The 16,167-nt window shown below is 40.5% G+C and overlaps 1 protein-coding gene across 1 annotated transcript in view; it reads right to left on the bottom strand.

Moving 5' to 3' along the window:
• Nucleotides 1-13,050, bottom strand: part of bean1 (brain expressed, associated with NEDD4, 1) — a 33,726-nt gene extending 20,676 nt beyond the window's left edge. Inside the window, exons 1-2 of the mRNA XM_063875202.1 lie at nt 12,921-13,050; nt 5,376-5,488 (exon numbers count right to left, since the gene is read on the bottom strand). Of these exons, the coding sequence (XP_063731272.1) occupies nt 5,376-5,400 (25 nt within the window). The 5' untranslated portion in view covers nt 5,401-5,488; nt 12,921-13,050. The remainder of the gene's footprint in view (nt 1-5,375; nt 5,489-12,920) is intronic.
• Nucleotides 13,051-16,167: the final 3,117 nt, after the last annotated feature.

Raw genomic sequence — 16,167 nt, 5'->3', positions numbered from 1 at the left:
CATGAAGCATGGGAACGCGATGATTGATGGTTTGGGGGCGGGAAGGCGAGGCGACGGACGGAGGGAAGACGTGTGCAGCGAGGGGGAACAGAAGCAGATCCCATTTCAGATCTGTCCTCATCTCATGCCACTGCTCTAATATGTAGATTGTGTTTGGTGTTATCTTTTGCATTGATGTGAGATGCGGGGGAATGAGGACACACACACACACACACACACACACACACACACACACACACACACACACACACACACACACACACACACACACACACACACACTCTTCAGTTAACCTGTAAACCCTAAATGTGTAAAATAATAAAAAAGAAAGTAGTGCAAATTAATTGGTTTGTCCTCTCAAGCTGATTTAATAAGTCCTACTCAATGCAATTAAGTTTCTCTGTTGCCTTAAAGTTTTTGATTTTGAGTCTTTCAATTAAGAGTATTGAAAAAATGACAATATAGGCAAATAAATATTGAGTTAAGTTACCTTTAATAGTATTTTTCTATATATTTTCTAAGCTTTCTTTACTAAATCCAAGGGAGAGGTGACTAAATGAGTCATTTGTTACTCTCTTATTAAACTCTTAAATGAAGCTGTAATCAGTTGGGATATGTCATTTAGCTTTGGACAAATGTGACTTTTACTCTGTAAACATTTTGAAATCTGTCTCTCACATGTGGAGACAGATGTGGATGTTTACGCCGGATGAATGCCCTTCAATCCGGAAAAAAACATCTGCCGTGGTTTATAAAACGCTGAAAAAGCGCCCAAAGGTGGGTCAGGACAAAGTTTATAGGACGTTGTTTGATTGAGGGAAAGGTTGAGTGACCTTTTCGGGTTGACGCATGCATAGTCAGTAACTTGTTTGAGTGGCGTTGTTATTTTCTTTTGTCCCTATAATGCTTTTGGTCTCCTTTTGTTTACATCCTGAGCATACTGTACTGACATCGATACGTAACACCTGCGCTTCTATTGGCTAGCCCTCCTGACTCATTGTACGTGACAGGCTAAGGGGCGGGACATCTCTAAGCATTTGACCAATCACAACAGAGCCGGCCAGCTAACCAATCAGAGCAGACTGGGCTCTGGTTTCAGACAGAGGGGGAAAAGAGGTGCTGCAGCACAGGCAGTATGAGAACAATAAAGAGCTTTCTGAACATTAAAGCATGGAGACATGTCCCAGTAGAGGCACTACATACTGACATACACCTGAACATCAGCAGGAGAGGACTCTTTAAAGTAGAGACGCTACATACATATATATCTGAACATCAGCAGGAGAGGACTCTTTAAAGTAGAGACACTACATACTGATATACACCTGAACATCAGCAGGAGAGGACTCTTTAAAGTAGAGACACTACATACTGATATACACCTGAACATCAGCAGGAGAGGACTCTTTAAAGTAGAGACCCTACATACTGATATACACCTGAACATCAGCAGGAGAGGACTCTTTAAAGTAGAGACTCTACATACTGATATACACCTGAACATCAGCAGGAGAGGACTCTTTAAAGTAGAGACACTACATACTGATATACACCTGAACATCAGCAGGAGAGGACTCTTTAAAGTAGAGACCCTACATACTGATATACACCTGAACATCAGCAGGAGAGGACTCTTTAAAGTAGAGACTCTACATACTGATATACACCTGAACATCAACAGGAGAGGACTCTTTAAAGTAGAGACACTACATACTGATATACACCTGAACATCAGCAGGAGAGGACTCTTTAAAGTAGAGACACTACATACTGATACACACCTGAACATCAGCAGGAGAGGACTCTTTAAAGTAGAGACACTACATACTGATATACACCTGAACATCAGCAGGAGAGGACTCTTTAAAGTAGAGACACTACATACTGATATACACCTGAACATCAGCAGGAGAGGACTCTTTAAAGTAGAGACTCTACATACTGATATACACCTGAACATCAGCAGGAGAGGACTCTTTAAAGTAGAGACTCTACATACTGATATACACCTGAACATCAGCAGGAGAGGACTCTTTAAAGTAGAGACTCTACATACTGATATACACCTGAAAATCAGCAGGAGAGGACTCTTTAAAGTAGAGACGCTACATACTGATATACACCTGAACATCAGGAGGAGAGGACTCTTTAAAGTAGAGACTCTACATACTGATACAGTGGGGCAAAAAAGTATTTAGTCAGCCACCAATTGTGCAAGTTCTCCCATTTAAAAAGATGAGAGATGCCTGTAATTTTTATCATAGGTACACTTCAACTATGAGAGACAGAATGGGGGAAAAAATCCAGGAAATCACATTGTAGGATTTTTAATGAATTCATTGGTAAATTCCTCGGTAAAATAAGTATTTGGTCACCTACAAACAAGCAAGATTTCTGGCTCTCACAGACCTGTAACTTCTTCTTTAAGAGGCTCCTCTGTCCTCCACTCGTTACCTGTATTAATGGCACCTTTTTGAACTCGTTATCAGTATAAAAGACACCTGTCCACAACCTCAAACAGTCATACTCCAAACTCCACTATGGCCAAGACCAAAGAGCTGTCAAAGGAGACCAGAGACAAAATTGTAGACCTGCACCAGGCTGGGAAAACTGAATCTGCAATAGGTAAGCAGCTTGGTGTGAAGAAATCAACTGTGGGAGCAATTATTAGAAAATGGAAGACATACAAGACCACTGCTAATCTCCCTCGATCTGGGGCTCCACGCAAGATCTCACCCCGTGGGGTCAAAATGATCACAAGAACGGTGAGCAGAAATCCCAGAACCACACGGGGGGACCTAGTGAATGACCTGCAGAGAGCTGGGACCCAAGTACAGAGGCTACCACCAGTAACACACTACGCCGCCAGGGACTTAAATCCTGCAGTTCCAGACATGTCCCCCTGCTTAAGCCAGTACATGTCCAGGCCCGTCTGAAGTTTGCTAGAGGGCATTTGGATGATCCAGAAGAGGATTGGGAGAATGTCATATGGTCAGATGAAACCAAAATAGAACTTTTTGATAAAAACTCAACTCATCGTGTTTGGAGGAGAAAGAATGCAGAGTTGCATCCAAAGAACACCATACCTACTGTGAAGCATGGGGGTGGAAACATCATGCTTTGGGGCTGTTTTTCTGCAAAGGGACCAGGACGACTGATCCGTGTAAAGGAAAGAATGAATGGGGCCATGTATCGTGAGATTTTGAGTGAAAACCTCCTTCCATCAGCAAGGGCACTGAAGATGAAGCGTGGCTGGGTCTTTCAGCATGACAATGATCCCAAACACACCGCCAGGGCAACGAAGGACTGGCTTCGTAAGAAGCATTTCAAGGTCCTGGAGTGGCCTAGCAAGTCTCCAGATCTCAACCCCATAGAAAATCTTTGGAGGGAGTTGAAAGTCCGTGTTGCCCAGCGACAGCCCCAAAACATCACTGCTTTAGAGGAGATCTGCATGGAGGAATGGGCCAAAATACCAGCAACAGTGTGTGAAAACCTTGTGAAGACTACAGAAAACGTTTGACCTCTGTCATTGCCAACAAAGTGTATATAACAAAGTATTGAGATGAACTTTTGTTATTGACCAAATACTTATTTTCCACAATAATTTGAAAATAAATTCTTTAAAAATCCTACAATGTGATTTCCTGGATTTTCTTTCCTCATTCTGTCTCTCATAGTTGAGGTATACCTATGATAAAAATTACAGGCCTCTCTCATCTTTTTAAATGGGAGAACTTGCACAATTGGTGGCTGACTAAATACTTTTTTGCCCCACTGTATACACCTGAACATCAGCAGGAGAGGACTCTTTAAAGTAGAGACGCTACATACTGATATACACCTGAACATCAGGAGGAGAGGACTCTTTAAAGTAGAGACACTACATACTGATATACACCTGAACATCAGCAGGAGAGGACTCTTTAAAGTAGAGACTCTACATACTGATATACACCTGAACATCAGCAGGAGAGGACTCTTTAAAGTAGAGACGCTACATACTGATATACACCTGAACATCAGGAGGAGAGGACTCTTTAAAGTAGAGACTCTACATACTGATATACACCTGAACATCAGCAGGAGAGGACTCTTTAAAGTAGAGACACTACATACTGATATACACCTGAACATCAGCAGGAGAGGACTCTTTAAAGTAGAGACACTACATACTGATATACACCTGAACATCAGCAGGGAGGACTCTTTAAAGTAGAGACACTACATACTGATATACACCTGAACATCAGCAGGAGAGGACTCTTTAAAGTGGAGACACTACATACTGATATACACCTGAACATCAGCAGGAGAGGACTCTTTAAAGTAGAGACACTACATACTGATACACACCTGAACATCAGCAGGAGAGGACTCTTTAAAGTAGAGACACTACATACTGATATACACCTGAAGAAGAGGATAATAAAGCCGTTTTAAAGACAAACCAACTTCTGGAACTTAATAATCAGCTGATATCCATCACTGGGAGACACCTAAAGGGTCAATAATATGTATTTTAATATAATTCCACTATTGAGCTGAACCTTTTTAAAGGATTACAGAGGACAAACTAAAATGTCAACCTTTTCAATAAGCCACATGAAGGAGTATACCTTGACGTATCTATAGAGCTGCCCTTCCCAAAGCTTTTTTTTTTTATCTGTCTCCCCTTCTGTTCTTTTATTCATCATTCTTTTTCTTTTCCTGGGAGGGGAAGCTCTGGCGGTGGAGGTCTAAACACCCTGCAGCGTCCAGGGAGGGGGAGAGAAGTCAGTGAATAATAGATCAGAGAGGGGAAGAGCAAGTGGAGAGGATAGAATGAGGTATAGGCATAAAAGGTGAGATGGAGAAAAAGAGAAATGGATATAAAGAAGGTGTCAAAAGGAGTCTGGGGGTCACGGACCCTCAGGAAGGATCCTAACCGAGTGAAGTGACCAGGAAGTGTCAGCCGTGATAAGAGTGGTTTGAATCCTCTAGGTGATAGGAAAGGATTGCGTCCACTCCTTTATGAAAGGGAAGGAGACAATGCTGTCCCACAATTCATTGCAGCCCCAACATTTTAAAGTGACACACCACCTGGAAAACAACCGATCCAAGTGTGTCCTTTGTATATTCTCAGCTGGGTTGAGCTTTTAAACTCCACAGAACAAGGTGGACGTATTTATGGAAGCTTCCCATCTCAATAAAAGATGAACAGGTCTTATGCAACAACTCCTGACCACACTGAGAGGGATAGAGGGGGGGAGAAAGACCTGTGAATGAGCGTTATAGGGCCCCTTTAAGGATTTTATTTAGTTATAAAGGTAAATGATTGTGGTGATATAAAGAGCCAGCAACATGGGAAAGAGAGGATTAAAAAAAGACTTCCTTACCTGAGCAGATCAATTTCATCAGCATGAACCCCCGCTCACAGTGATTCCTATTGGTACATCTCAACAGGCAGGAAGCCAACTTCAACTACCACACACTGCTGCTATAAATGAAACTACAAAGACACACAGAAAGAGAAAGGGAGAGAGAGAGAGAGATCAGGACATTAGGGAGGCCGGGGAGAGGAAAACAAACAGGTAGACGGAGAAGGAGGAAAATAAATGACGAGAGACGCTGTGTTTTTTTTCACAGAGAGAAACTGATGTGAAGTCACAACCTCCAAACACGGCTGTTTAAAGAGCCCCAGGCTGTGTGTGTGTGTGTGTGTGTGTGTGTGTGTGTGTGTGTGTGTGTGTGTGTGTGTGTGTGTGTGTGTGTGTGTGTGTGTGTGTGTGTGTGTGTGTGTGTGTGTGTGTGTGTGTGTGTGTGTGTGTGTGTGTGTGTGTGTGTGTGTGTGTGTGTGTGTGTGTGTGTGTGTGTGTGTCACCTACGCCACCCTGTGTGTGGGGATGTATGGTGCTGTGTGTTCATTGCTCTTTCCGGAACATGGCAACAGGGTTCAAATATTCCAATCGATACCTGAACCTCAAGCAAATACATTTACGCAAATACAACTACTACTTTACTCCAGAGTAAGTAATACAAATAACATACCATAAAATATTGTTTATGAGAGAGAGAGAAATGTAAACATGAGAGGAAAGATCTGCAATACTCAGTTATAATTAGCCGCCTTTAGCTTAGCGGTGGTGACGTGAAGTCATGTGACCGTACTGTAGTTCCTTTATAGCCCAACATTAGCCGCCTTTAGCTTAGCAGTGGTGACGTGAAGTCATGTGACCGTGCTGTAGTTCCTTTATAGCCCAACATTAGCCGCCTTTAGCTTAGCGGTGGTGACATGAAGTCATGTGACCGTGCTGTAGTTCCTTTATAGCCCAACATTAGTCGCTTTTAGCTTAGCTGTGGTGACGTGAAGTCATGTGACCGTGCTGTAGTTCCTTTAAAGCCCAACATTAGCCTCCTTTAGCTTAGCGGTGGTGACGTGAAGTCATGTGACCGTGCTGTAGTTCCTTTATAGCCCAACATTAGCCTCCTTTAGCTTAGCGGTGGTGATGTGAAGTCATGTGACCGTGCTGTAGTTCCTTTATAGCCCAACATTAGCCGCCTTTAGCTAAGCGGTGGTGACGTGAAGTCATGTGACCGTGCTGTAGTTCCTTTATAGCCCAACATTAGCCTCCTTTAGCTTAGCGGTGGTGACGTGAAGTCATGTGACCGTACTGTAGTTGGTTGTGTTGAGTCACGACGCTGAGACGTCATGCAGCACTTCCTGTCATTTTGATAAATCATGAATGCTGTGTAAGATCTAATCCCTCACTTCCTGTGTGTACAGAGTAAGGGTGTGTGTGTATGTGTGTGTGTGTGACTCATGAAAACCTACGATAAATTCTCCTCTGTTGTTACATAACTGTCCCTGCTCACAGTTAGACTCAACTCTCTTCTCTTTTCTCTCCTTCACTCACACTAACGCACGCACGCACGCACACACACACACACACACACACACACACACACACACACACACACACACACACACACACACACACACACACACACACACACACACACACACACACACACACACACACACACACACGCCTCAAACACGATTGAGTGAGTGAGAGAACAACCCTCAGCATGACCTTATCTAACTTACAGTGAAAACGAGCAAAAAACTCCCATCAAATAAAGAACATTTTCTCTGGACTCTGTGTTGGAAGTAAAAAGTACTCTTAAGGGTTTTTCCTAATTGGGTATTGATAATACCATCATAAAGAAGATGTTCTAGCATTCTTCGATTTAAAAAAAACCTCCATATTTCCATTAACATTGCATTTCTGACATGTGTTTTAAACTAAATAAATCAAGCGGAAAATCTGCATTTTGGTTTGAGGGCGCACACAGACAGTAAGAGGGAGCAGAGACCCTGTTACTCGGTTTAGACAAAACCCTGTCAAAGAAATGTATAATATATGTAATAATACAACTAATTTGATGGTTGTTTACCAAAATAAAATAGCTGTATAACTTTCTACAAATCTTTCAAATCTGGTAGTAACAAACTATCCTTATCATTATTATAAGGGCAGATTAAAAGTAGGTAAGACACTCAGCATGGTGTTATTTGGAAATGTGTGGAAACATGGCAGGATATAAAAGGATGCAATGGACAAATGATGAAGACAAAGATGTATTTGAAACTATATAAACTCCAGCATGCAGCACTGATAGCAAAACATAATGCATTTGGAGAAAGACTAAGAGGCTTGTGTTCAGAATAGTTGGCTTTGTTGAACGCAGTTTAAAAAAGGGAATGATGTCACCACTCTACAGCATTGATTGTAGTTGCCAACAGGAGGCTACTGCCAGTTTCTAAAATAAAATCACGTATAAATGTCCTTAGGGAGAGAGGGTTTGGTTGGAGATGAGAGGCTTCTTAAAAAACAAAATCTACCGGACAGGAAGAGCAGAGTAAATACTGATTCCACCGAAACTGAAGGGAGTCTGCATGCAGGGCCACGCGTCTCTGGAGCTCAGAGGGCAGATGAGAGTAAATACTGTACCATCAAAGCAGCTTTAAGGGAGGAGGTTGATGCAAGTCAAGACACCCTGTTTTGCACTAAAGCCTCTTTTGCAGTAGACATAAAAAACATCAACATCCATCTTTTGTCTGCGTGTTCAAATTAAAGAGGCCCTTTAAAGCTTTCAGGGTGTTTTCCCAGTCCTATGGTGTGTTTTATACCTTTTTCTGCATGTAAATGGTTTTTAAACACATTGTACATGATAGGCTAAGGGGCGGGACATCTCTAAGAGGTTGACCAATCACAAAAGAGCCGACCAGCTAACCAATCAGAGCAGACTGGGCTCTGGTTTCAGACAGAGGGGGAAAAGAGGTGCTGCAGCACAGACAGTATGAGAAACATAAAGAGCTTTTTGAACATTAAAGCATGGAGACATGTCCCAGTAAAGACACTACATACTGATATACACCTGAACATCAGCAGGAGAGGACTCTTTAAAGTAGAGGACTCTACATACTGATATACACCTGAACATCAGCAGGAGAGGACTCTTTAAAGTAGAGACACTACATACTGATATACACCTGAACATCAGCAGGAGAGGACTCTTTAAAGTAGAGACGCTACATACTGATATACACCTGAACATCAGCACGAGAGGACTCTTTAAAGTAGAGACACTACATACTGATATACACCTGAACATCAGCAGGAGAGGACTCTTTAAAGTAGAGGACTCTACATACTGATATACACCTGAACATCAGCAGGAGAAGACTCTTTAAAGTAGAGACACTACACTACGCGACATAAGATTTTCATTGCCAACATATACGCTGTATCTGCTGTGCATATGACAAATAAAACCTTGAAACCTTGAAACCTTGAAACCTACTGATATACACCTGAACATCAGCAGGAGAGGACTCTTTAAAGTAAAGACACTACATACTGAAATACACCTGAACATCAGCAGGAGAGGACTCTTTAAAGTAGAGACTCTACATACTGATATACACCTGAACATCAGCAGGAGAGGACTCTTTAAAGTAGAGACACTACATACTGATATACACCTGAACATCAGCAGGAGAGGACTCTTTAAAGTAGAGACGCTACATACTGATATACACCTGAACATCAGCAGGAGAGGACTCTTTAAAGTAGAGACACTACATACTGATATACACCTGAACATCAGCAGGAGAGGACTCTTTAAAGTAGAGGACTCTTTATCAAATCCACATGTATTATTGGGACAAATGACTCTGCAGAAGTCACAGGTATATTTAAAGCTGCAGTCGGAAAACAAATGTAACATATAATCACTCTCATATCCCCCATTACCTCTAAGAAAAGGCTCTATACCTACACAAATATACTGTGAACTGTGCCCATCTTTGCCCAGTTAGGACATATTATTGCTTGGTTTTGTTCCTCATTCATCCACAATACATACCTTCTAAATGTAACTACAGCTAATAAAGGTTGCTTTTTGTCAGGACTGGTTGAACAGTGGTGATATGGGAAAGAATACTGCATGAAATCAAAGCATTTAATGTTTAGGTAACTCCACAAAAGCAGTAGATGTTACACATTAGTGAGGTGTTACTCCAGCGCTGCAACATCTCTAGATACTGAGCAGAGGTTGTAATGCTCTAAAGATAAAGGAAAAGCAGGAGAGACTGAGGACCAATCAGACAGTCAGGTGTGGCCTGCAGACACAACAGCTCTCCATCATTTCTTCATCTCTCCTTCTGGTGTTTCCTCTCTCTCTCTTCCTCCCTCGTCTCATCCATCTCTCCCTCGCTCTCTCTGACAGTCTATTTGGCCCACACAGCCCCGTCATCCATTCAACATGTCAGTCCAATCTCACACTGACACGGTTTCGCAGCGCGGCGTCGCTGAATGCCCGCGGGTTCAAACCCCGCGTCACAGAGTCGCCCCCCCACAGTGAGGAGGTCAGAGGTTCGGTCCTCCTGGAACTGAGAGTCCATTGCTTTGTGGCCGGGGTTATCACGCAATCTGCACCTATACTGTACTCTATTCGAGGCGCTTTGACCCAGACACACCTCAACGAAACACGCCTGTGTGGGAGAGAAACTATGGGATTTTATTCTCTGCAGACCATTTACATGCACACACACCTATATAACACGCTACAGGAAAGGGAGAACACCCCCCTTAAATGCTTTTAAAGGAAGTTTCTCCTTTTTTAATTCTCCTTCAGAGGCGGTTTGAGAGCCTCCCTGCATCAGGGAACAGTGCAGAGTTAATGCTGCGCTCCCCGGAGGAAATCAAAGCTCCTCCATGTGTTGTGTAAGCTCTCTCACTCTCTCTCTCGCTCCGCTCTCTCTGCAACCATCCATGAAGGTCAATGCTGCAAAAAGCCCTTTGACTTCAGTGTGACACTTACAGATTCATGCAACATGTGTGACTCTCTGAACTGTATTTATGTCGAATGCTAAGGCGTTATACAGTACATCAGATCTTTAGTGCCTTTATAATGTAACTTGGGACTGTAGTAGGTTTTGTCTTTGTGGGTATTCAACTAACAATTAATAATGTTCTGTTTGCATTGAATAGTTTAAGTACGAGGAAGCAACAGCCCTGCATGTTTAAGGAATAACCGGGTTAAAACTACACATGGAAAGGAAATGAAACGGACGTTTGAAGAACGTTAGCGGTAAATATTCGATTCATTTTGCAGAGTCACTTCTTCTACTTGTTTTATTTACGCACTCAAGCAATTAAGATTGACCTTTATTAATCCCTGAGTGGAAATTCAGTTTAATTTAGCATCTGCAAAGAAATATATGAACTGTTTAAAATAAATCCATGTTTTTTTGAACTTCTAACTTTATTTTTCCAGTGGCGGCAAAGGATTCAAAGGAATACAGAGTAGTTTTGTCTATTAACATCTACATTTAAATTAGTTTCAAGCTTCTCCCACCATGCTAAATACAGTATTCCTATCATAAAAGTAAAAGACATAAAACAGTGTAGTATTTTGCAGGAATAAGAGAAATATGTACATATCAGATAAAACGATGTAAAATAAATCAGGGGTCGGTGGAACAAAGATGTAATTCTATAATATTACATATTTGGATTTATAGTGCAAATTAACGGCGTTTTGGACTTACAGTGTTTCACTACACGTCACACGCACTTGTCTGGATTTCCCCTCTGGTATAACAGCGTTTATGTAACTCCTAACACTTGCACGCTGATCCGAGTGATAAAGTATGAAACCGGTTGGCCGGCCAGTCTCTCTGCGCCGTTACTGTTAGGGTTGTAAGGCTCTGTACTTCACTGCTGGAACAAGAGAGTTACAGTGAGTGGGAGGAGAGCTGAGAGGAAGGGAAAGAGGATCCAAAAATCACTGAAGCCCTACAGACACCTGCAGTGTGTGTGCAAGAGGGAATGTGCTTTTAGGAAATATCAATTTCAAATAAAAGGCTTTCACTTTTAAATATTTGTTGATATCCACAAATATAGTGGGAATAATTTGCTTAAATAATCAGTAAAAGTTCTCCTTACACACCATTGTGATATATCCATCATTAGTGGAGTAAAACTTTGAAGTATTTATACCTCCATAAAGTACTTGAGTTACTGTATTAGTTTGACTTCCAGTTTTATTTGTATTAATCTCCCGTTAGTGCACCTACTGGACGTATTACATAATAGCGTTGTAGGAGGTAAAAATAGTACTCTGAGGATAATATCAGCTCAAACTCACTCCGTAAAAGCCGAACAACTACAACCATAACCTCCCATAACCATTACTCAAGAGAGAGCTAGATGTATGGGCTATAATGCGCATCATTTACACTTTATTTAAGGTTCTTTTGAGTTCATTTGATGTGTTTTATATCAGTATTTTTGCTGTTATTAAAAGGAAATCCAGTAAAATAAGTACCCATGGATAGAAGTGATTATACTTTTAAGGACCTTTTGAATACTTAGATGTGTTTTATACCAGTAATGGATAAGGCAACCAACAATTTGGAGAAAAGTAGCCGAGCTAAAAAAGAAATCCTGGTGCAAAAGCTTCATTTTTGGGGGGAAAAGTGGTGGAGACAAAGGGGGTCGTAATACACTGTATATTTAAATGGTCTTCAACACTGGGATCAGTAGGGGTCAGAGTAGATAAGAAAACAAGATCTGATGTCAAGAAATGTTTGAAGTTGCTCATCAATGCACGCAGGGTTTTTGGTGTACGCTTCGGAGGATGCACGTTCTTTAATTCAACATATATTTTCCATTTTAAGGTTTTTCTTATTCTGCAAATAAACCTTTCTAGCATTCATGATTTATCATCTCTTGGTGCAAGCTATTCTTCTAAGAAATAGAGACAAAATCATCCGAACCATTTAAAAAAAAAAGGTGTGGACATGACCCCAATGACACCCATGCATACAATTTAATGCAATGTAAGGAAGAAATCAGGAAATGATGTCAAGAAATGTGAGTTATCGGTGCATGCAGGATTTTTGGTAATTTTATAATGAGTTGACTAATTGTTTATTAACTTAAGGACAAAAGACCTTTGGTTACTCTACATTTAGTCTGATTTTATGTTTACTTATGGTTCAAATCAACCTTTCTGAAAGCATTTGTGAGTTAACATTTCTTGGTGCAAGCTGTTTTAGGGAGATTTCTATTTGTACAAATTACACTTTTAAAATCCAAGGCTCCTCCAACAATGCAACGTGAATACTGTATCTATAAGAAGACATATAAGACATACAAAAGTAAAGCAAATAAAAAATAGTGCAAGAGATTTTGACACTCACTTTGACAAAGTCAGAGCCAAAATCCTCAAAGCCATTTCTTAAAAAAGTGTTGAGGACATGTCCCCAGTGTAAATGACACTCACGTCCTGATGCATGCATGCCTCGTGCAGCAGTATTTCTATCACAGACAGGTTGTAGATATGCAATATAAGAATAAGCCTTTTACCTGCACAAACGTAGAACCAGGGAGTCCTTTGATCCGCTGCTTAACGTGTCTGCACATCACTGACAGCAACAACATCAGAGTGAGGGTCTCTCTCTCCCCCCCTCTCTCTCTCTCTCTCTCTCTCTCTCTCTCTCTCTCTCTCTCTCTCTCTCTCTCTCTCTCTCTCTCTCTCTCTCTCTCTCTCTCTCTCTCCTCTCCCGGGACTTGGCCCACCTCCTCAGAATAGCTCCGTTAAACTCTCGGTGATTCCGGAGGAGATTTACCCGGACGATGATGCACCCTGAGCGGGAAATCATGCAAGCATCCTCCCTGCCTGTCCTCGTCCTCTTATAACCCTGCAGGGGCTTTATTTCGGGTTCCTCTTATGTGCATCAATCCTGCATCGATGCAGTTTTTCTCCATTAGCTCTCGCGATCTGCTTTTATTCCGTGCGTCCTCTCCGTGTCTCTGTCCCGTGGCTCAGCTCTGCAGCCCCGAAAGTGTGTCATCATCCCGGGCAGCAGCATAGGATGGTGAGACAGGAAATGCCTCCCAAAAAAAATAGAAATGTATAAATAAAAAACGCGAAGCTTTTGGAAATGAGTGCAAGGATTTTAAGTGAGGGAACCACCACAGAGCTACAAGTCCGGGGTATTCACTGAGCTGCAGAGATGCAAAGTAACGAAGTACTTTTACTCAAGTAGTCTACTGAAGTACAATTTTGAGATACTTCAACTGAGTATCTGTTTTCTGCTTCTTTATACTTTTTTTTGCAAGCGAATTTTGTACTTTTTAGTCCTCTACATTTACCTGACAGCTTTAGTTACTTTACTAATTACTTCATGTACTAATGAATAAACTAATGAATCAACATTGACACGTAGTTAATATCCAGCAGCAGTGTGTAAAGGGTAATTGGCAGGAAAACAGTGAGGAACAAGGCCCTCTACTGCTGGGTCATGGAAGTGCACCCAAACACAATCACCTGTAGTAATAATAATTCAACTAAAAATAAGATAATAATATAACGAAATAATAAAAACTGAAAGAACAATTTATTATTTTAATCTGACATTATTATTATTGTTATTATTATTATTATTATTATTATTATTATTATTATTATTATTATTATTATTAATAATATTATTATTAATATTATTTTGTACCTCTTTTTAAGCAGATGTTTTGACATATAAGTAGTAAATAGTACGATTATTGATGTGGTTGTTTTTTTTTTGCATTAATTTACTCTGGGATACTTTAAGTCTTTATTTTTATTACCTGTAATTTTCTCAGGCACACACTTTCTCGTAGAATTTTCCCAAATACTTTTAGAAGGGGTTAAAACGTTTCCTAAGAGCACATGTTTCAACTGATTAAAAAAAAAATACAGTTTTTTGTTTTTATTTAAGTGTGGTTTATTTTGTTCTAAATTATCAAGTGTCAACGTTTATAATACAACCCAAAACTACATACATCGAAACGACACAGGGTGTAGTTCGTGTTTCAAACCACGGGGAGGCGACAGAGCTCTTCCAGTCTTTTGCCAGTTTGGTTTTTCGTTCTCGTTGTGATATTTTCTCTCATTGGAGGTTAATAATTGATCAGTTATCTAATGACTCATTCATAAAGTGATTATCAGGGATGATCATTCAGATTGTAAGCAACTTAAAATACACTCTGTGGCCGGGACAGCATGTTTGTGTCTTAGTACCTATAATGTTCTTATACATATTTTTCTTTTACATTTTGTCTTTTTTAATTTATTGGAAATGTTTGTTTTCCTTCTTATTTTATATATTTATTTAATTCAATCTTTTATTACACATCATGTTTTGTGAATTGGATATTTAAACTTTTCTTTATTATTTATTTTATTGAATATTTTAATTACACATATTTACTTTCTACATTTGTTTTTGTATTTACTTATTGAGTTTTATGTATGGTTTGAGATTTTAACTTATCATTATTTTTCTATAAATATATATATTTAAATTATTATTTAATTTGTAGTAGACATTTTTTCTTCCCTTTCTTTTGAGATTTTACACTTTTATTTTATGTCTTTATTGCACTTTTTTACATTAACGTCTTATGCCTATATAAGCATTCTCAAGAGAAAAGGGGCAAACAAAGGGTCTTGGAGGATGGCAAGGGGATATCCTCCTCTTCTCAGTGTTGTAAAGTATTTGTCATTGAAAGACAGGATGTTAGTCAAACAGCTGCATTGGCACTCATTGTTTAAATCCCCCTTTGTGTGTGTGTGTGTGTGTGTGTGTGTGTGTGTGTGTGTGTGTGTGTGTGTGTGTGTGTGTGTGTGTGTGTGTGTGTGTGTGTGTGTGTGTGTGTGTGTGTGTGTGTGTGTGTGTGTGTGTGTGTGTGTGTGTGTTTTATTTTACATTACCTTCCTTCTTGTTGCACAAAACTCCAACATCTTGGTCACCAGAGCATGTCTTGGTTTCCATGAGATGTCGGGCCTCATGGCGTCTCCATCCTCAGCAGCTCCTGCTTTTGTAGCGGTTGTTTTGAACTCCGTTTTGTTTGTCAGCGTGTCAGCGGGATGTTTGATGCGGCTCTGCGTTTTGTGATGGTTCACTGCTGTGCTTTTCAAACCAGTAACAAGAACCAGGAATGTTTCCAGTGGGCATTATCATCATCATTATTATTATTATTATTATTATGGGAGTGGAAACCCTGCTGCACTTACACAAAAGGGGAACTGAACCCCCTAAATCTGGCAATGCTACCTTTTTTTAACCATCTTAGCTGCATGCGCCAGCTTTATTTCTGCAGACAAAAACACATCTGCTTTACCAACCGAGGAAACAAAAGAGACCCGAAGGCAAATCCTGACACACAGCTGGATGCCAGGACTGGTGTGTGCCCCAGTGTTTAGTCGGTACATGGTTGTGTTACACCGCAGCGACATATTTGCAAAGAAAACTGTTTGTCTCCTCCTGAAATAACAACGGAGACAGAGGTTTTTATTTACGAGATTTGATCAACAGACGTAGGAAAAGGAGACAGGTAATAGGAACAACGTGAGTTTATCTCCGACAATGGAGGACATTCCTCCCGTTGATGCAGACGGAGATATGTTCTCTCTATAAATCTTCACAATGCATCTTATAAACCTGTCCAAATGTTATCTGACTTCTTGTTTAGACTCCAACAATTGCAAAATGTAGTTCATAAAACTCCAACGTGTTATATAAGAGACGTTGCTTTGGGATGCATCATAAACTCAATACTTCATAGCTGC

This window comes from Eleginops maclovinus, chromosome 22 (assembly GCF_036324505.1).
Source record: "Eleginops maclovinus isolate JMC-PN-2008 ecotype Puerto Natales chromosome 22, JC_Emac_rtc_rv5, whole genome shotgun sequence".
NCBI classification, from domain to species: Eukaryota; Metazoa; Chordata; class Actinopteri; order Perciformes; family Eleginopidae; genus Eleginops; species Eleginops maclovinus.
This window is presented reverse-complemented; position numbering and strand designations above follow the sequence as displayed.